We start from the raw sequence: 20958 nt of genomic DNA, 5'->3' as shown, positions 1-20958 counted from the left end.
TATTTGACGTCTGCGGTACTGTTTTTTTTCCTCTACACATTTGTCGGTCGAGGTTGAAGTGGACCCAATGGTGAGTAAAAATCGAAATTACCAAGAGGCAAATGTTGATTCGTTTATTTTTATCATTTCTAGTAAAAAACCATCACACACTGCGAGTGAGTGGGTGCCTGGAGCGGCTACGGAAAGCCGGGTTGTGAGAGACGGGTCCAGCGAATTAGTCCAAATCAATTAGTGTGAGTAAAGTGTTTAATTTTTTTTTTTTTGAATAAATAAATTTAAACGAATTCAACCGTTTTAATTTCGTTAAAACTGAAAATGATGACAAAACAAGAAATAAATACAAAAACCCCACCATGAGCAAATATTTTTATTACAGCGGTTTAACAATGAAAATCATGAATTTTCATGGTTTTACCATGAAAAATTGGAAGCTGTTAAAACCATGAACTTTATATTTTTCGGCTTCTCAATGTATGGAAAATCGCCATTTTTTCCATGGTCACGCTGCATAACAATACCCCTTTTTCATGGTTATTTTCGTCAAAACGATGAAATGTATGGTCAAAAACTATGAATTCGAATGTGCATTCACGGTATCTTGGACGATAATATTCATTGTGTAAACCATACAATATATGGTTTGTGAACATGGAATTCATTGTTTTTTCATGGTACAATCCTATTCGGGATATCAATCCAGAAAAAAATTTTTAACTACGAATGGTGATTAAAACAAATCTGAGACTTAAAATTTGTTCTTTCTATTTTGTTTTAATTTTGAAAACCTGAAATTTGAATCTGAGATATGAAATTTGAAATTCATAATCTGACTTAAATATGCCAAATTCAGTTAATAGATTTTTTTTTCAGCAATGTTATTCGAAATAAACCTGAAAGATTTTAAACCGGAACCCAAAACAGCAACATCACGTCGGTCCTCCTGTGTGATAGTAGGGTTAGCTGCGGGCCTTGCGAGCCCGTGAGGCCGATGACATATATAGTCAGTGCGATGCGATGCGAACCGGCGAATACGACTCAACGCGACAAACCACATTTGATGAAAATGTATGTGAATCGCTTAAACCGGACATACTCAACGCGGCAAAGCAGATGTCAATTTGTTCCGCCGCTCGAGTTCGCATTGGCCGCGTTCGCCAATTCGCATCGCATCGCTCTCACTATGTCATCGGCCTGACTGAGAAAAAAACCAGCGACAAACGAGAATGAACAAGAAATTTCGGAAGTAAATAGGCAAAGACCCACGCGATGAAAAGGGACTAGCGATTGGAAACTCACGAATGTGCCGGCATCATTAACGTGCACAGCCCTCAGGTCGGCCAGGAGGAGGAATTCAAACCGACAATTGGAACGTTCAGCGCGCACCAGCTGACAAATGAAAACGGCCTAACCCAACAAACACTTTTTGCTGAATAAACGCTGAAAAAATATCGTGGTTCAATTTTTAATCAGCAATCTGGCTGAAAGAAGGTCTCAAAAATTCACTAATTCACGTGTCTTCAGCCTTTAATCATCTTGATCTGGAGAAGTTATTCAGCAAACGTCATTAAACGTCAATTGACGGATCATCCACAAAAAAAAAAAAATAAATAAAAAAAAGTCAAATGTCTGTCTGTCAGATGTTTCGCACCCACTTTTTCCCCTCTGTGTTGTTTTTTTTTCGTTTCAACTGCCCCGACTTTTAAACCTCCGGCTTGTTGGTCGCATGCCGCAGTACGCAGAACCAATCATTAAGTCTGCGGCGCGATGAAAATTTGTCGTTCTTAAACGACCAACATGCCTCTCAGCCGAATTTTTTTTTTTTAAATAAGTGTGAGAGAAATGATCTTTTTTTTCAGTTTTGGGCACCAAAAATAAAATTTGTGAGAAAATTTATTTTTTATTTCAAAATTAAGCTAAATGAGAAATCATTAAAAAAAACTCATTGCATAAAGAAAGCAAAAATTCCCCTCTCATTCCAATCAAGCCGCCATCATGCAGGGCAAGTTTACCACAGTTCACAGTCTGTCAAATTCCAATGTTAGCGAATGGTTGAACAAAGGCTGAAATAGTGTTATGGAAGCAACTCTTCAACTCCTCCTATTGGCTGCACTGAGACTTCTTTAAACGCTGAAACATGGTTATAGTTTGTCTTTATTCAACCATTAAGCTGAAGCAGCAATTACGCTTTAGGTCAGCTTTTGTGCAGCGAATTGCCGTTCTTTAGCAGCCAAAATGTTTATTGGGAAGATTCATAGATTTCGCCACCTCCAAACGGATGGCCGTACGTATTACATTTTTACAGCTCCGCCTCCCACACAAGTACACCAGGAGATCACCGTACCAAAAGCAACTACAGATCGACCATGTTTTGATAGACAGCCTGTACTTCTCGGACATCATCGACGACAGATCCTATCAAGGCGCCAACCCCGAGACAGACAGTGATAGTGAAGGTGCGCCCAAAACTCTCCGCAGTGAACAACATACGAAACCGACGCCCGCCCCGGTTAAATATCGCACGACTGAATCAACCTTAGGTCTCGGCAGACTAAATACGCGCCATCGCTCGAAGGAGTGCTGTCTGTAGAGGGCGAGCTTGACGAAGGCCCTCTCAAAGACTGTTGGGATACCATCAAAACAGCCATCAACAGCCTTGACGAGTGGTTCGACAAGGAGTTTAGGAGGGTGATAGTGCAAAAAAGCACCCGTCGAAACATGGAAAATCAGCGACAGCGGAAGAGGCAGCGAGTCAGAATTTCCAGGAGAAAAAGCGCCGCCTAGAGAAGGAGGAGCTGGAGCAGCTGCATCGTTCACAGGTAACACGAAGCTTCTATCAGAAACTCAACGCATCCCACGAAGGCTTTGTGCTGCAAGCCGAAATATGGCTGGATAAGGACGAAGGTATCCTGACGGACAAAATTGGTGATTAAAAAGTGGAAGCAGCACTTCGATGAACACCTGAAAGGCGCACATGCAGGAAACCAAGACGGTGTGGAAAGATACTTTGCTGGCGTAGCCAACGGCAAGGTGTAGCCACTGCCAACGACGAGTGAAGATAAGGAAGCCATTCGCCGGTTGAACAGCAACAAGTCGGCTGGGAAGGATGGCATCGCAGCTGAACTCATCATAATGGGCCCGGAAAAGTTGGCAGATTGCCTACACCGGTTGATGGTCCTGATTTGGGACACAGCACAGCTACCGGAGTGGAAGGTCCCGAACTCTAATCCACCACCCAACGCCACAAGCAAACAGATTCGTGGGAAGTCATCAGGCCGGCTTCATGGAAGGACGATCTACGACAGACCAGATCTACACTTTACGGCAAATCCTCCAAAAATGCCGTGAACACCAAATCCCTACGCACTATCCATTCATCGACTTCAAAGCCGCATACGACACGATCGATCGTGACGAGGAATGGAAAATCGTGAACGGAATGGCTTTTCTGAGAGGCAAACCAGATTTATCAAGGCGACGATGGATGGAACGCAGTGCTCTGTGCGGACTCCTGGTGAATTGTCGAGTTCATTGCATGGTGTCAAACGTGGCGCTAGATTGTGTTATTCGACGAGCGGTGGGCGAAATGCGTTAAGTCAAATAATCTGCATTGCCGATGACATTGATACAGTCGGCAGATATCTACGGCGGTGGAGGGATGAATGACCCCATAGATGTTAAAATCCCAATGATCAAATAAATATATAAAAAAAATCTACGGCGGTGGAGGAGATCTACCGTAAACTGAAACGCGAAGCATGAAGGATTGGGTCATGAGGTCACGATCGATGGTGACAAGCTGGAGATAGTCGAAGACTTCGTCTATCTCGGCTCACTGGTGACCTTAGATAATGACACCAGCCGTGAGATCTGGCGGCCAATGATCAGTGGAAGTTGTGCCTACTATGGACTCCACAAGCAACTGCGGTCGAGAAGACTTAGCCCTCGCACGAAGTTTAATCTATACCTGACGCTCATCAGACTGTGTGGTGTCAGATGTGCGAGCGAAAGAGTAGATACATGCGGTGTAACATACTGCATGATACACCGCCTCTGCGAGAGAGCGTTACACACACTACTGGGCTTAGGCTGTACCGTTTCCCCGTTTGTGATGACATAAGCCCTTTCGTGTGCCAGCAGCCGAGCTGGTAAGACGTGTGTAACAAGACTCGTGAAACGGGTGATTTCCCGTGAGTGTTTAGAGATTGCACATTTGGCGACCTATGACAGTGATGAGAATTTGTTTTGAATTGACCGGCAAAGAAAGTGTTAACTATAAAATATTGGAAATCACCCGTTCACGAGCAGTGCCAGTGTCCAAGTGTGTTCCAGGAGAAGCCATTTTATTAGAAACGCGCTGGGAGTCCGTTTCTTTGAAGAAAGCGAGTTGAGAGTCCGCTTAAAAAAACGATTTAAAAAAAGCGTGTTGGGAGTCCGCTTTGGAAGCAAGTAAGAGCGAGACGGGAGTCCGCCTGCTTACTTTAACAAGAAATGTACAAGACGAAAGCGCGCTGAGAGTCCGCTTGTCTACCGAGAGAAAAGGCGTGCTGAGAGTCCGCTTCTCTTATACTAAAGAAAAAGCGCGTTGAGAGTCCGCTTTCGCGAGTGACAATGACAGAGTGGAAAGAAAGCGCGTAGAGAGTCCGCTTGCCATTTGATAAATTTAGCATGCTGGAAGTCTGCTGCCCTCATTAAACAAAACGTGTTGAGAGTCCGCTTGGCTAATAAATGTAAAGCAAAATAAGAGAACGAGCGTGTAGAGAGTCCGCTTGTTGAATCAAAGAAAAGCAACATTGAGAAAAAACAAACCCAACACAAGCAAAAGATGAACTCACATAAGAGTTAACCAAATTGTCAAACACAGCTTGTTCAGAGGATAAAAAAAAGTGATCGCAGGTTAATATAAGGTACTGAAAGAAAGGAAAGAACTGTTTCGGCTAATGGAAAAAAAGAAGTTTTTCAAGCTCGAGGCAGCGGAAGAACAGTATGTAGTTCACAGCTTAGAGAACTGCTTGAACTTGCTGTTCATATTTATTTACTGGCTATGAAGAGAAATTTCATAAAGTGATAGAGTTCGAAATCTAAGGATTAAGACTTAGCCAATTTAAACAGATTTGACGTAACGCTTTTAAAAGCTAAAAAAAATTGAGTGTTGAAATGTAACAATAGAGCCCAAGGAATGGACGATGCTCGAACCAGCATTTCCTGGAAAATGTCTAACTTCTACTGTGACTGAAAGTTAACCGCGCGCTCCAAACAGTTGCCAATCGAATAGGGATAACATTGATAGAGCGCCAGAACGAGGAGTGATAATATTTGTTTATCATGTTTGTAATGATGGATAAGACTAAAATCACTGTTTCATGACTTACAAGCATGAAGAGTTGTGTGATACAAAAAAAAGAGTACCAGAAGCTAAAATGAAACCTGTACAACATAATGATGGCATAAAAGAAATATTGAGAATAATCGTGTTCAGTTGTAAATAAGAAAACGGATAACACTCTACGCGCAGTAATAATAGTATTAAAAAAGTAGGCAATAATGCCCACGAAAAAAAAAACAAGTAAGGAAACGGAAATCGAAACAAAGAGAAGTAAATAGTATGATGATAGTAATAGTAATGATGAGAGGAACCAAATAAGAAAATACAGATGATATGAGGGTGGGTTGAAGAAACATTTGGGAGAAGGAAGAAAGGCAGTACAATATGGGAAATAGAATTCCTCGAAAAGAGACATAAACGAAAGATTGAGAAGAATGAAAGATTAAAGAATGAAAACAATATTAAAAGCAGCAAAAAAATATAATTAAAAAGTTAAATAAAAAACGATCGTTAAAAGAATAATCGATTACCAAAAAAATATTAAATAAAAAAAACGAGATCGGAGGATAGCAAAAGATTATAAGGAATAACTTAACAATAACATAACAGTGAGAACTGTTGAATGACTCAAACAAAACTACGTGGGGAAAATGTGAGGAAAAGTTAAAATAAACAAGAACGGAAATCACTTAGAAAGAAAAAAACAATTAAATATTGAGAGACCACAAATAAATATGATTGAAATCAATAGAAGAAACTTTGATTAGAGAGTTCAAAGGAAAAATGTAAAATGATGGAAAATTGATATGATGAAAGGAATGTTTCAAAGACCGCCAAAAGAAGAAAGAAAAAATAATGAAAGACTGCAATGGAATAGTAAAAGTACATGTGACCTAAAAGAATGAAGAGAGGAGCAAGAAAAGAAAATAAAAGCATCATACTAAAACAATGTATCAAATATTAGAAAAAAAGAAAACAAATAAAAATAGCGTAAGAAAAACCATTAAAAAGGGAAGAATTAATTAAAAAAAAGAAAGAAATGCCATGAATCGTGCAAGACAAAAAAATAAAATAAGATATGAATCAAGACATTAAATGACGAGCAAATCGTACTGGATTGGAATAATGGCCATATTTTTGGCTGATACGGAAGTTGTCGTTGCTGAACTTAATTCCTAACGTCACGACATGACCCAGGAAGTGTTTCGGTTGGCTGTGTTACGTGGCACGACCTATCAGACGAAACATGTAGAGGTTTCGTGTCCCAAGACTGCAAATTCATTCGATTTGTCAAAGCAGCGGATATATCAGAGACGTAAATATTTAAATCTTATATTGTAGAAACATCTGCTTTGAAGTATGTATCTATTTTGAAGAGGATATTGATGATGCAATAATATTGGTGAGGATTATATGTATCTGATAAGAAAAAGTAAACGGTTATTTAATCCAATAAAGAAAGTGCTATTCTAGCCCAAAGAATTTAATTTGTGAACCACCCTTATAATTCGTTTCGTATCATCAAATCGACATCTTACACGCATACGCGCACACGGCTGAATCGATGCGCCTATATAGGCCTGCCTAGGACTCTGCTCTAATTCTGAGAGTGGTGAACGAGAGATGTCTCCTATTGAAATTTTAGAGAGATTCATGAGTGGGAGGAAAAACGAAGTCGAATGATTGGGTTTGGGTCTGCTACAAATAATAAGGCTTGCTCTTTACTCTTACACAGATTTCTATAAGAAAGACAGCTAATCGGAGTGAAATTGGAGTGAAGGCTATTGCTTTCTCTGTTCAACACATGTTAAATTGCATACCGGGATTGTGAGCGCGCCCATCGGCTACTAGGCGTCAGTTCGTTGGGAAATATTAGCGTCACAACGATCTTTTGCACGATAAGCAGAAAACTGTTCTCCGTTACGATAGATTCCAGAGAAAAAAAACGAAGGGAAGGTGAATAAATTTAACAGTATTGACATTTCACCATATGAGTAGAAATTTTTACGCTTATAGCGAATCATCGAGCGAGTAAACGGATTCCGAAATGAATGATGAAGATGAATTATAACGATTAGACAGATAGACAGGTAGATCATAAAAAAAAACCTTTCGAACCAATCGTGAATGCCCATCAAGGTAACAAGCTTGGCACATGATCAGGTGCATCTTTAATTTTCGACAACCTTCTTAATATGAAGTGACGAATCAGCTCGAAACGATGCAAAAAACGCAAGAAAAGCGTATGCATAGTTCGTATCTCATACGTGTCATCCTCTAGGATAAGTGTTTCCAATCTATACAAATGGTTAACATTTCCTTAAAGGGAAATAAGTATGAACTGGAATCGACGCTAGATTGTTCATACCATCATTGCATTTGAAGTGGAAAAGGAACATGCTAAGACTAACATGGATGGACCAACAATAGACGTACTATTAGTCGCTGAAGCTGGTCCCGTTGCTTATAGTTTGGAGATGGAAATCTTTCACACCAATCACAACATTTGTTCCCAAGAGGGACAAGTAAAAGAATGACCCGGGAAAAGAAGGATTGTTGGAAAATCATGCTTTACATTACATTACATAATATTGAAAATTAGAAATTGACGCCGCTGCGCCAATTCGATCCGACGATAGAACCTCGAAAAAAAATCTTTTTGATGCGTTTTTAAGCAATCAAAGTTCAATTTCTTCTCGTTTTTTTCATCAGAGAGAAAGGGAGATGTGTGGTGTCAGATGTGCGAGCGAAAGAGTAGATACATGCGGTGTAACATACTGCATGATACACCGCCTCTGCGAGAGAGCGTTACACACACTACTGGGCTTAGGCTGTACCGTTTCCCCGTTTGTGATGACATAAGCCCTTTCGTGTGCCAGCAGCCGAGCTGGTAAGACGTGTGTAACAAGACTCGTGAAACGGGTGATTTCCCGTGAGTGTTTAGAGATTGCACACAGACCGGTTGCTCTCTACGGACACGTGACATGGATATTTCTCGAGGTATTCGAGCGACGCGTGTTAAGCACCATCTTTGTTGGTGTGCAGGAGAACGGAGTTTGGAGGCGAAGGATGAACCACGAGCTCACGCGACTCTACGGCGAACCCAGTATCCAGAAGGTGGCGAAGACTGGTCGGATACGCTGGGCAGGACAGGTTGCGAGAATGCCGGACGACTGTCCTGCAAAACAGGTGTTCGCTGCCAATCCGGTGGGAACGAGACGATCAGGGGCACAATGAGCGAAGTGGTTAGAACAAGCGGAGAGTGATCTGGCGAATGTGGGATGCCATGGACCGAGTGAATTTTTTGGAATTATCTTATATGGAATGTGACCGAAAGATAAGGAACCAAAGATGACGTTTATGTCCAATTCAGCAATTAACAATCTGAAAAATATGAACACAACACAAAAGGAGTGCCAAATCTACAATATTCTCTCCGGACTGCTAGGCAAAAGCTTTCGATGCCTATCAGATTGGATTTCATATTTCAAACACCATGAAAGGGGTGCTTTTATAAATTTTCCATGCAATCAAAACATTACAGGATAAAGCGTTTTTTGAAACTCGAAAGCTCTTCGTCGGGGTTTTATACCGTGATCGAGCCAAAAGTGACTTTCGACGACCTTCGCAGAGTCGTTTTCCCGCGGCCTTTCCCGACTATGCTCCCTTACTATTCCTGAGGACGACATTCTCATTATTGGAGACTTCAACCTGCCTGGTCTTAAATGGTGTTTCTCCCAGTGCGGTTTTTTGTTTGCTGATCCAGCGAGATCTTCATTTACAGCGTCGAGAATAAAAATGGTCGCTTGATCGATCTCTGTTTTGTTAACGACGGATCCCAATTGGCTACGAATGAACTAGCTCCTGCGCCTCTGGTTAAGCTTGTTCCTTATCACCCGGCACCGCTGCTTTCGTTTGAAATTTCTGAAGTTGAGCAAAGCCCTCCTCTACTATATGAGGCACAAGTCTCTTCACGCCAAAAACCAATATCGCAAACTTAACTCAGCTTATAAAAAAGTATGCACGCGTTGTTACCAGGGCTACCTCATCCGGATACAGCGTGGTTTTAACCTACATGTTTTTGGAAGACAAATCGGCAACCTCGGACCGTGATATTGTGACCTCTTCGCTGACAAATTCCGTAGTACTTTTGATTCTGGTTCAATTTCCTCGAACCAGTTGACTATTACAGCTAGTAACGTCCCACGTCAGAGTACTCCCTTTCATCACATCGTAATCGATAACGATACCATCTTGAAGGCTTCTACTAAGCTGAAATCCAGTTCCTCTGCAGGTCCGCATGGCATTCCAGCGACTTTCCTAAAACGATATATATCACATATGCTGACTCCTATGGAACGAATGTTCCAAGCGCCGCTCACGGAATCCACGTTCCCTTCCATTTGGGAAGAGGCTTACATGTTTCCAATCCACAAAAAAGATGGAAAAATGGAAATGGAAGAATATTAACAATTATCGCAGTATTTCTGCCCTATGTGCGATTGCCAAACTGTTTGAGCTGGCCCATTTTTCTCGTATTGCAAATTTTATTTCTCTAACGAACAACATGGATTCATGCCTAAGCGCTCTACGACAACAAAGCTGTTGATGTTCACATCTTCCGTGCAAGACAGCTTTGCCGGATTCTCTGGCAAACCGACGTAATCTACACCGACCTGCCCGCGGCTTTCGACAAGGTAAACCGTAAAAGACCCATAGCCAAACTAAATTGTATCGGTATTAACCTGGTAGGACGGAAACTAATCGTACGAACAGGTAAATCATTTTGCAATCAATTCCCTGCCTCTTCTGGAGTACCCCAAGGAAGCCACCTAGGACCCATAATATTCCTGATCTACTTCAACGACGTGCTGCTGCTTCTCGATGGACCATAACTGCCGTATGCCGACGACTTGAAATTTTTTCAAACGATTAACAGCCCCAAAGATGTCAACTTCTTGCAGAGCCAGTTTAACATCTTTGCCGCCTGGTGTGATGTCAATTGCCTTCCCTTGAATCGCAACAAATGCATAGTAATTTCGATTTCACGCAAGCGGCTTCCGCTATCGACTGATTCTTTTCTTGGACATGAGCCAGTTGCACGAGTTGAGCATGTGAAAGACCTTGGTGTGATCCTGGACAAACGGCTGGATTTCAAGATCCTCCCAAACTACATCGTCGATAAAGCATCCAGATGCCTGGGTCTTTTATTCCGTATGACAAAAGACTTTAAGGATATTTATTGTCTCAAAGTGTTTACTGCAGCTTGGCTCGAACGTCTCTCGAATATGCCTCGGCTGTTTGGTGCCCATACTACCAAAATGGCTTGGAGCGTATCGAGGCCATCCAGAGGCGTTTGTTACGTTTCGCTCTCCGGAACCTGAACTGGCAAGACCCGTTCCGACTTCCCAGCTACGAAAACCGCGGCCGCCTTATCGACATCGACAAGGAGGCCCGCCGGACCGCAACACGGGCCTGTATTGTCGCCGATCTGCTTTCATCGAGAACCGACTGCAACGCACTGTTAGAAGTACTCCAACTCAGCGTACGATCTCGAGGCTTGAGGAATCGTGATCTTCAGCTCTTTGCTCCTCTCCGACAGAATATTGTCGCTGAATCCCCAAACCGGAGTTTTCGTCAACATCAGCGACGGCGACATCACTGACAACATTCCATGTTGACCAGACATCTGTCAAACATCTTCCGAATGTCGGAACCAAACAAAAGAACGGGTGTTTGAAGAATTGTTCATCGTCGCTTTTTGGCAAGGTTGCCAATCACCAGCGCGAAAACGTCGGATTTCAACTTCATTGACAATAACTTCGTAGCTAATACAGCGCTAATTGGTTCAATAAGGCTGTTTACCCGCTTCTCCGATCTTTTTGATTTTGACGTTTCGAGGGAATTATTCCGAAGAAGAATCCTTACTGCTTTAAGTATAGTTTAGGGTAAATTCCGTGTAATTGTAGTTTGTCTTTAATTTTTAACCTATCATTTGGATCAATATGTGATCTGTTGATAAACAATCAACAAACAATCAAATGTTGGACGACCATAGACTGAATCTTCTTAAAAAAGTAAAAATATCTCGGAATGCCACTAAGTGGAAAAATCCTGGGAAAAATGGTGTAGTATGTGCTAACTTATGCCTATGAATATGTTCGATTCAAAACATTTTTTTTCTTGGATGAGATTTCTAAACATGAACTATTTTTTGGTTTGGTTTTTCAATGAAAAATGCTAACCCTCTCAGAAAGTCGGTAGATGCTGATGCAATTTATCGCTTAACGAATACCTCCTTCATGTGCATCATCTTCTCTCGGCTGGCCAGGGGATAGCTGCTGTTCAGCTTCGAAACGCATCGCTGATATTTGGGCCGATGGTGCTGCTGGTAGGATTTGTTCCAGCCACTTTCCTCGGTTCCATTCCTCAGGTACTGTTTCGGTATGTAGAACTTGGCCCGTTCACGGCGCAACTCCAAGGCCGACGGATGTGGATTGCTCTCGCCGGTTTCCTTGTCGAAGAACTGACTTCCGCTGTGGAACGAGCCGAATTCCAGCTCACCGGTTTCCTGATCCTGCATCGTTTCTGGAGGTTTCCGATTGTAGCTGAAAAATAAAACAAACAATAAGTCCCAGCACAGAAATAGACACGGCAGTCAGAAACTTTCTTCGGAAACGATTTGCCACGTCTGCAACCAAAGTCGAAAATCGTATGACACAATATTGGCTGGAGCAAAGGTGTTAATTTATTCAATTGAAATTGCCACGTTGATCCAACGAACGGTTTACTTGAGGCCTTTCGGGTGGTTCAGTGTGTCTGTTTATATTCCAAGTGTGTAATTTGAAACACGATACGAATAAGCAGAAGTGATAAGAACTTAAAAAAGTTGAACGAAAAAACATAAATGAAAAATCAGAACTTAAAAAATGAGACCAAATTAAAACATGTCAATCTCGCTCAACTGTTTTTATCCATTCTGGAGTCTTGAAGGTGTATTGCAAATTCATGAAACACGTGCGACACAGCTAAACCTTGTACCGCCTTAATTTGGATTTCATTAACAAAAAACAAACATCGGCTATCATGAGTGCAGAAGCCCTCAACAGGTATCAAAGGTCGAACAGACTGCATTTAACTATAATGTGTGTACCGTATGTGCGTGTGGAGCGCTTCCGATACATTCTTCATTATCAGATATCGTATAAAAGTTTAGTATCAAACTTAACTTAATTTGAAATTAACCAATTTTTTATATCAGATTTTAACCTGCCTTCGAAAAGCCTCCTGTTACATCATGTTGAGTTCGTAGATTTGATTTTGAATTCATATTTGATTCTACCATTTTTCCATAATTTTTTACATAGAATTCTACTAGTTCCAGTACATTTATTGAATGTAAAAATCCATGTGATGGTTTATTTTGGGCCATCATTCGGTTGATCTCTAACGAACAATGTTTATTGTTTTATTTTGACATTATCTTCCACTCTATCTCCTAGTCGAAGATAATTCGAAAAATGTAACAAACAAAATTGCCCATGTAGGAAAAAAAACGCCTTTCAGTTCACATCTACAGCTAGAGGAACGGGCGCAAAATTCGTCTGATAACACCGTACATTTACTGTTCACGTGAAAGTAAGTGTACATGTTTGTTATTTCTATAACAACTGCTATCAGGTCCGTTCGGCACTTTGTGCCCGTTTGTTTACTGGTGTTCATTTTTATAAAGAAAGGTGAAGCACCGACTATCAGTCAGCTGCATTAATACCATCAGCTCGACGCGAACAAAACATTGCCATTAGGGTGAACATTATAAAATATATTGACTTAAGTCATCAATTTTCAACGTAAGTTAATTTCCCAAAAGGTCAATTTAGAATTTGTTTGCCAATTTAACATATAATTTTCAATTTATTGGTTTAACTGTGAACAACGATTTCTTATCTTTGGCTCATTTTCTTGAGGAGGATGGTAATTTGGTTTTCTCGTGTACACGAATGTGCAATACACAGTTCGGTAGATTTTGAAAGAGACAAGAAAAAGTTAAGGAGTCAAGAAAATCTATGTACTGATGAAGTTCTATTATTTCTAAGAAAAGAGATGCAAAGATGTTTACCTAGCGTTTTTGCCTCTCTTGTTATCGAATGAATACAACTTTTCAAGCCATAACTTTTTTTTCCACAGTGGATTTTATTGACCCCATAGTAATTTTTTCTTGTCTTGTCAAGATCTTTCGAATCGTATATTGCTCCCAAATTTATTATTAGAGCCAATTGACATCCCAAGCAGCCAAAAGTCGCATACTTACTCAAACATGCTATTTACAAGTTCACTTTTGGCTGAGAAAAGGTGTTTTGGGACTTTTACGGGCCTATGTTGCAAACAAGTTACCTAGAAACTTTCAGCGCCTTCTGAAGGGTAAAAAAGTCGATAACGGAACTTTTAAGCGATTCCTATGCGACTTGCCCTCACATACGCATTTCAAAGAAATCGTGCGTCTGCAACGAACTTTCTAATGAACCATCAAGTTCACATCTTGAACCTTTAGGTAATTTTCAGGCGAATTGTCAGATATTTTTGACAACAGCTGTCAATTTTTAAGGGTTGTTTACATCACAATCCATAAAATTGAAAACTTTAAACAAATTTTCTGTTCGTGATAGCCACGGAAGACCCAGTTTTTCAAAATGTTTACCATTCAGAGGAGGAAAATAACTATCTTACAACAGCATCATCGATCGACTGGTCCTGGGTCGGGAAGCACGTTATGGATGGAGCCGGAAGAAGCTGTAATTTTGGCCAAGACCGGAGCTTTATGTGGTTCGAGCTGCCCGACTAATAACTTTTTGTCGTTAATTATAAAGAATAAATATGCGTAAATTTAATAGGCAGTAAGAAAAGGTACGATTAAATAAATAAATTAAACTTATGATTCCAAGATTTTGTGTTTATTATTTGATCCATTGAAAGTCCTTCAATAGAAAAAAAATAATACTTAAACTTCAGCTGTTATCATTTGCCAAAGGTTCTCTAAAAAAGCAACAAAAAATTCGGTAGTTCGAATACAGCTTTGAACAGTGTTTTGAAATGAGCTGGTATGGTCGAGAGGCAGATGATTTTACTTCCAACCTGGAGTCCAGCAGTGGATCAAATCCTGAGACGGTGAGCTGCTATTTTTGGATTCCAAGGTAAGTAATCATTTAATTAAGTAAACGTTTAAGTCATTGAGATACACCATGATAGACCGGCAATCTAGCAATCTGTCATCTGCTTGTCAGAGAAATCTGTCAACCGGATTTTTTTTCAGTACGTAAAAGTTTTTTGATATTCTCTTAGAAGCTGATTAGCATTCTCTACAGCCACCTAAACGAACTTCAAAGTAGCTTTAAGAACTTAAGTTTTGGGCTGATTAGCATTCTCTTCAGACAGAAACGAGAGCTGATTAAGCTTTCATGGAATCTTTTTAAGGGACTTCTGGTTGCTTGGGATGTTTTAAACTGATTTTATACTGAAATAAACTTCTTTGATTCATAACTTTTTTCCCACGTTTTTTTTTTTTTGTTACTCCATAGGGATTTTTTTCTCATCTCGTTAAGGTCTTGCAAATCCGAGTTCGAGAACCAAGTTCCATTCATTTTTGCCCAGTGTCCTCTCTATTCAAAGTTTATTACTGATTGCTTAACTACTATTATACCAATGGAATCCGTAAATCCGTTATCTAAGGCTAGAGAACTATTATTTTGAATGCCGCGAAAAGGGCTCCGTCTCGAATGGGTTAGTCGGATTATGCGTTTGATTTCAAAATCTGACAAGATTTTGATCTTGATTCAAAAATCAAATTACATTAGAAATTCTACACCCACAAATCAGACTCCATTCCAACAATGACCTTCCTTGGAAGTGGAATTAAAGGGTCTCCACGATGAAATTGCTACACACAAACAGGCTTGTAAGTGGTCACCATCGTTTGAATTTTTCCGGAGACAATCACCACACATCGTTCGTGACAATCGTGGAGAGCGCAATCGTTTGATCGGTGAGCAAAACAATGTCAAATGAAATTTTGATCTTTGTTGTGGTTAGTCGTTTGACTTTCATCTCTCTTGCGTAGATAATCATTCCACATTGTTCGACCAACACATCCAAACATCACCCGGCGCTGCAGAGTGGCGATTTTTTTTTTCAACAGGAGGGAGTGAATAGAAAAGATTGCATTTGCTTATTGAGTTTGTAAGTTCTGCTGCGTGAAAGAAATAGGCAATGTCGTAAACTATCGGGAATTATGATCTTTTGACCATAAAATTATCGCTCTCGTGTACCAAGACACGAAATTTCGTTCGACAATCACACAAAGAAGAATGAATGTCGTTTCGTTTGATGGTAGTCGACTGTTCGGCAAGTTTTCGGTCGCATTCGTTTGATGGCACGAACAATGATACTGATGAAAGCAGGCTGTGCGACTGTCAGAGAAAATGTCGATGGTTTACAAGTCTGCACACAAAATTGGTTCGCAAAATTCGAGTTTTCATCCGATTGCCATCAAATTTTCAGGGATTGGAAAATAACTTTTAAACTTCATTTTATCATTTTACTCGTATTTTATTTATGTACAGTTCAAACGCAAATGCCCGCACCTTTGCCTTAACCTTAAGATTCTGCACAACCTGTGAATCAACCTTTTTTTGCATGTAAACCCATACTTTCTTCGGTTCCTTGACTGTCTTCACTACCTTAGGACGTTTAAGAAGGTGCTGCTTCATAATCGCCCAGTACTTCTAGATGGGTTGGAGCTCCGGAGTGTTGGGAAGGTTGAACATTTTCGGTACGAAATTGACCTTATTATCCACATACCGCTCCAGCACGTCCTTGGAGTACTGGCATGAGGCCAAATCCGGAAAGGAAAGATTTTTGGGATGTTGTGGGTCTTCAGGAGGGGAAGCAGCCGCTTGTGGAGGCACTTTTTCATATACACCTGCCCGTCCATCGTGTCCTGGGTCACGAAAGGTGCACTCCGCTTCCCACACGTGCAGACGGCTTGCCAAACCAGGAATTTATTCGGAAATTTGGACATCTTCTGAGTACGGACATGCTCCGGAACGCTGAGCTTATCCTTGGCCGTGAAAAACAGGTTGCCGGGGATCTGTTTGAAGTCGGCCTTCACATATGTTTCGGCGTCCATGATGCAGCATTCAACTTTCGTCAGCATGTTGAGGTACAACTTCCAGGCACGGGATGCGGCGGACTTGTTCTGCTTCTCGTCGCGATTAGGGACCTTTTGTACCTTGAACGTTCGAAGCCTAGTTTTAGTTTTGGCCTTCTGGATAAAACTTCGGCTTAGGTGCAGCTTCTAAGCCACATCCCGAACAGAGGCGTTCGGTTTTAGGTTGAAAGCCCCAACTACGTGGTTGTGATTTTTGGTGTTGTAAGGAATATTTTTTCCTTCACTTCTGGGCTTCCGCCGTGGAATTCACGATTCCCAACTTTTTAGCGATGGAACGATGCGAGAGATCCTTGTTCTCGTGATGTGATCAATGTGCAAGATTTTATCACGCACGAGCTGTTCTTTCGACCCCATTTCCGCGAGTTTTGATCACATGACTTTAAAACTTTCAGGATGTAAACAATGCACTTCGATCTAAATTCACCCAAATTTTCATTAAATTCTACCCAACAACGGGTTAAAAATTAGAGCAATTTCATAGAGTGGCAATTTCATCGTGAACGCTCTTTACAGGAAAAACGTTGAGAGTTTACTATTGCTTTGCAAATAGGGCATCATATAGTTCATTTTATGCTCTAACAATTGATGTGATACAATAAATATTTATGTTATTTTTTATGTAAGAACATTTTAAAGTGATGAAAAAATATCTTTGAGTCAAATTTTCTTAATTTTTTTTAAACAAAGTTCAATCTCTCTAAAAGATATTTTGTAATTTTTTTAAGCTTATAGCAATTTTGTTTTGCTCTATTTGGCACATTTTCTGGAACATTTGACCTTTGAAAGACGTTACAGTTTCGAGATATAAAAAGCTTAGGAATCAAGTATCCTCAGGGATCAAGTATCCTCATTTTCCCCTATAGATAAGGTTTCGTATGCAGTAGTGTTGACTTTTTCCCGGGAATTCCTGGGAAAAGGATCGTCAGATTTCCCCATTCTTGGAAACGTTAAAATGGCCGGGTGAACACTCTAACCGTGTGAGGGGTTACTAGTTTGCCGTTTCGTTGGTCGAAAATGTTAACCAATTTTAATGATATAAGATTCGTTGTGTGAATAATTTATTCAAATTTTTCAATATTTCAAAACAAAACAATTTAAAATATTTCAAACAGTCAAAAAAAATATTTTAAATATATTTTTGATTCTTGACAGATTTTTGGAATCGTCAAGAATAGATTTAACCGATGATGTAGAAATGTACTGGGGTCCAATGACAGTTTTGATAGCTATCTCAGATCTTAATAAATCTTACATAATAATAGACATCTACAACTTTGGCTTTGCTTCGCTGTATTTCATTTTTCAACGAACCGAGTTTTTAAACTCAAATTTTATTTTTTTGACGTTATTTTGATCATCACTTAATAGAACAAACCAAAACCAAAATTCTGATTGAGACTCTGAAATCAAAATCAACTATTAAAACAGCCATGACGTTTTAAAAATAATTGCAGAAAAATGATAAAGAAATTAAGTTTAGAATCAAAAAAGGATGTAAAAGTTGTTATAACATAAATTAAAGTTTATGGGAGAGAATGTTTCTTTACCAAATAAAGTTTCTCCTTCGAATATATATCTTAAAAATATTCATATTATATATGAAATTCTAGAATTACATCCAGCATTCAGCTCCCGGTTTACAAAAATATTTTTTAACAAACTTGAAAATTTTGTTCACTTGTACTCATGTTCAAAATTAGAGCAAAGAACTTGATAATTTTGATAATTTTTTAAATGCTTTCATGGATTTGAAAAGCAACATTGAGAGATGGAATTCTATGTTTGAAATATTTATAAACAAAATGTTTTTAAAAAGAAATTTCAAAGCACAAAACAATTATTATCAGTATTCAAAGATTTATTAATATCATCATCTGATGTTCATTAAAAATATTCAATTTAAAATTTTCAATTCAAGAAAAACAAACTCTATTTTATAATCTCAACGGTGAGGACTTTATTTGACGTTTAAAAATGCTCGGTATTTATCCGATTAAATCAGAAAAACAAAGGAAACAAATTCAACGGAAAATTTCTCCAAGCTTCCAAATGCTATATCAGACTTTTATGAAAAACGTTAACTGATTTCTAAATCTCAACTTGGTTGCAAACTGACAAGATGCTGTTAATTTGTTCAATAGTAGTTTTTCGGTTTCTTTTTGAATCCTGGGAAATATTATCTGAACTGAAGGAAAACTTATGTTGCGTCCGTTTACTATAGAAAATTTCGAGGATTTTTCAAAATTTTCACACATTGAGCTAAAGAGCCGCAGTTATACATCCAAAGAGCTGCATGCGGCTCGCGGGCATAAGGCATAAGTAGCTCCTTAGACAGTTCTCTGGAGCCACTGTGTTTCCGATATATTTGACCTATTTTGATATTCTTTTCCCAGTTATTTGTAGTTCAGAAAACCCAAATTTTCGTAGTTGTTCCTATAATGACTTGGAATGTTCAGTAATCAAGAAATGTTTTGATTAATTTTTTTAGTTATCAACCAATATTGCAAATGAAAATATGTCTGAGAAATTATTCTTTCAAAAAACTTTCTTACAATCTAATCTCCGCTGGAGAAGGACAGCAATAAACTGAATTTTTACTATTATGAATCTATTTATCTAATTCAGATCATGCACACTTTTTTTCTTTATCATAGAGAAATCATGCACACTGTTATTGTCTTAAAAAACGAAGTCACTTTGCTTGTGTAACATAATCAATGACAAACATATTCAAAAATTCATTTTAGTTTCATAGACGAATTAAATATTATTTTAAGCTTTGAACGTCACTTCCATCTGTACCGTTGAGCCGTCAACACGTACGCCGGAGCATCGTATCGTTACTGTGTACCTGCAGGAACATTTTACATTATTTATTTTTTTTCCTTACCTGTTTTTCAATCAGCACTTTTCAGTGCTAAAATTATTTTCATTTTCTTTTATTCATATTTTCTCTTTTCTTTCCAGCATGGGGAAGTCATCGGCTGGCTCAAGGGCTGGTAGAAAGCGTATTGCCGAAACTAATTCAGGTCCATCGCCCAAAAAAGTTGAAATTTCCAACTCATTCGATGTCCTTCATAACATCGGTGATGAGGAAATATTCATATTTAATTCTGATAAGAGTACTAAGAAACCTTCTTCTTCTTATACTCTTAAAAACGAAAAGATTCCACCAATAACGGTCACGATTCCTGACTTCAATGCCTTTCGAAAAGAAATCGTCACTTCCGTTAAGGATGTGAAGATTTCTTTTCAGATCGGTCGAAGGGGAACTGCTCGTATATTGGCGGAATCTTTTAATGATTTTCAAAAAATTTTAAATTATTTGAATAATAAAAAACATCAATTTTTTACGTACGACACTAGAAGTGATCGTCCATTTAAAGTTGTACTTCGTGGTCTCACCGGCGATCAGACACCGGATGAGATCACAGCTGAATTAAATTCTTTGTTAGGTTTTTCTCCAATTAAAGTAATTCAAATGAGGAAAAGAACCAACACGAATAATACCAGTAGTGTTGGTTTTGCTCCTGAACTTTATTTGATCCATTTTAAAAAGGATCAGATCAATAATTTGCAAATTTTGGAAAAGGCTCGTCTTATGTTTCATTGTCGAGTAAAATTTGAACCTTTTCGTAAATCCCATACCAATTTTTTACAAAATATTACGCAATGTCGTCGTTGTCAAGCTTTTTGTCATGGCACTAAAAATTGTAGAATGAATGCCAGATGCATGTTTTGCGGCTCATTCGATCATGAAAAATCTAAATGCCTTTTTGGTGGTGATAAGCCAAAAACAGAATTTTTTAAGTGTGCGAATTGCGCAGGTAATCATTCCTCGAATTCTCTAGATTGTCCCGTTAGGGCAAAAATTGTTGCTTCTAGGAAAAACCCCAAAGTTTCCAGAAAAGTTTCTTCTCCTCCTTCCTCTTTTTCGTCTACACACGTCAGACCGGCAAACAACCTGCCTGTTCGCAGTCAGCCTCGGCCTACATTGGAATCACGGCTGGGTAATACCCGAAGTGATTTTAATGTTACCTGGGCTGATTCTGCGCCACAGACTCGTTGTTTATCGTTCTCAGAGGTGGTTGAAAATGGGTTGCCCTCTTCAGGTTTAACTAATAAAAATGGGAAAAAACCAAGTCTCAACGTTCATGCGAAGGCTTGGGAAAATCCCCGAAATTCAAATACTTTTTCTTCTCCTTCCTCTTCTGATTCTAACAATTTTGTTGATTTGGGTGAGATTACTGAGGAAAAATTAAAATTTTTGCATCAAAATTTAATGGAAATGATGCAACTTATGTTGAAAGCAAATTCAATGTTTGAAGCTTTCCAAACTTCTTTTAATTATGCTAACAAAATTATTATGACTTTACGATTCCCTCATGGATCCAAATAGATGTTTAAATAT

General features: G+C 39.2%; 1 protein-coding gene across 1 annotated transcript in view; it reads right to left on the bottom strand.

Moving 5' to 3' along the window:
* Nucleotides 1–20958, bottom strand: part of LOC129752623 (uncharacterized) — a 32062-nt gene that overhangs the window by 1212 nt on the left and 9892 nt on the right. The window contains exon 2 of the mRNA XM_055748398.1: nt 11619–11931. Within this exon, the coding sequence (XP_055604373.1) occupies nt 11619–11906 (288 nt within the window). The 5' untranslated portion in view covers nt 11907–11931. The remainder of the gene's footprint in view (nt 1–11618; nt 11932–20958) is intronic.

The sequence above is a fragment of the Uranotaenia lowii genome, chromosome 3, assembly GCF_029784155.1.
Source record: "Uranotaenia lowii strain MFRU-FL chromosome 3, ASM2978415v1, whole genome shotgun sequence".
In the NCBI taxonomy this organism is placed as follows: domain Eukaryota; kingdom Metazoa; phylum Arthropoda; class Insecta; order Diptera; family Culicidae; genus Uranotaenia; species Uranotaenia lowii.
This window is presented reverse-complemented; position numbering and strand designations above follow the sequence as displayed.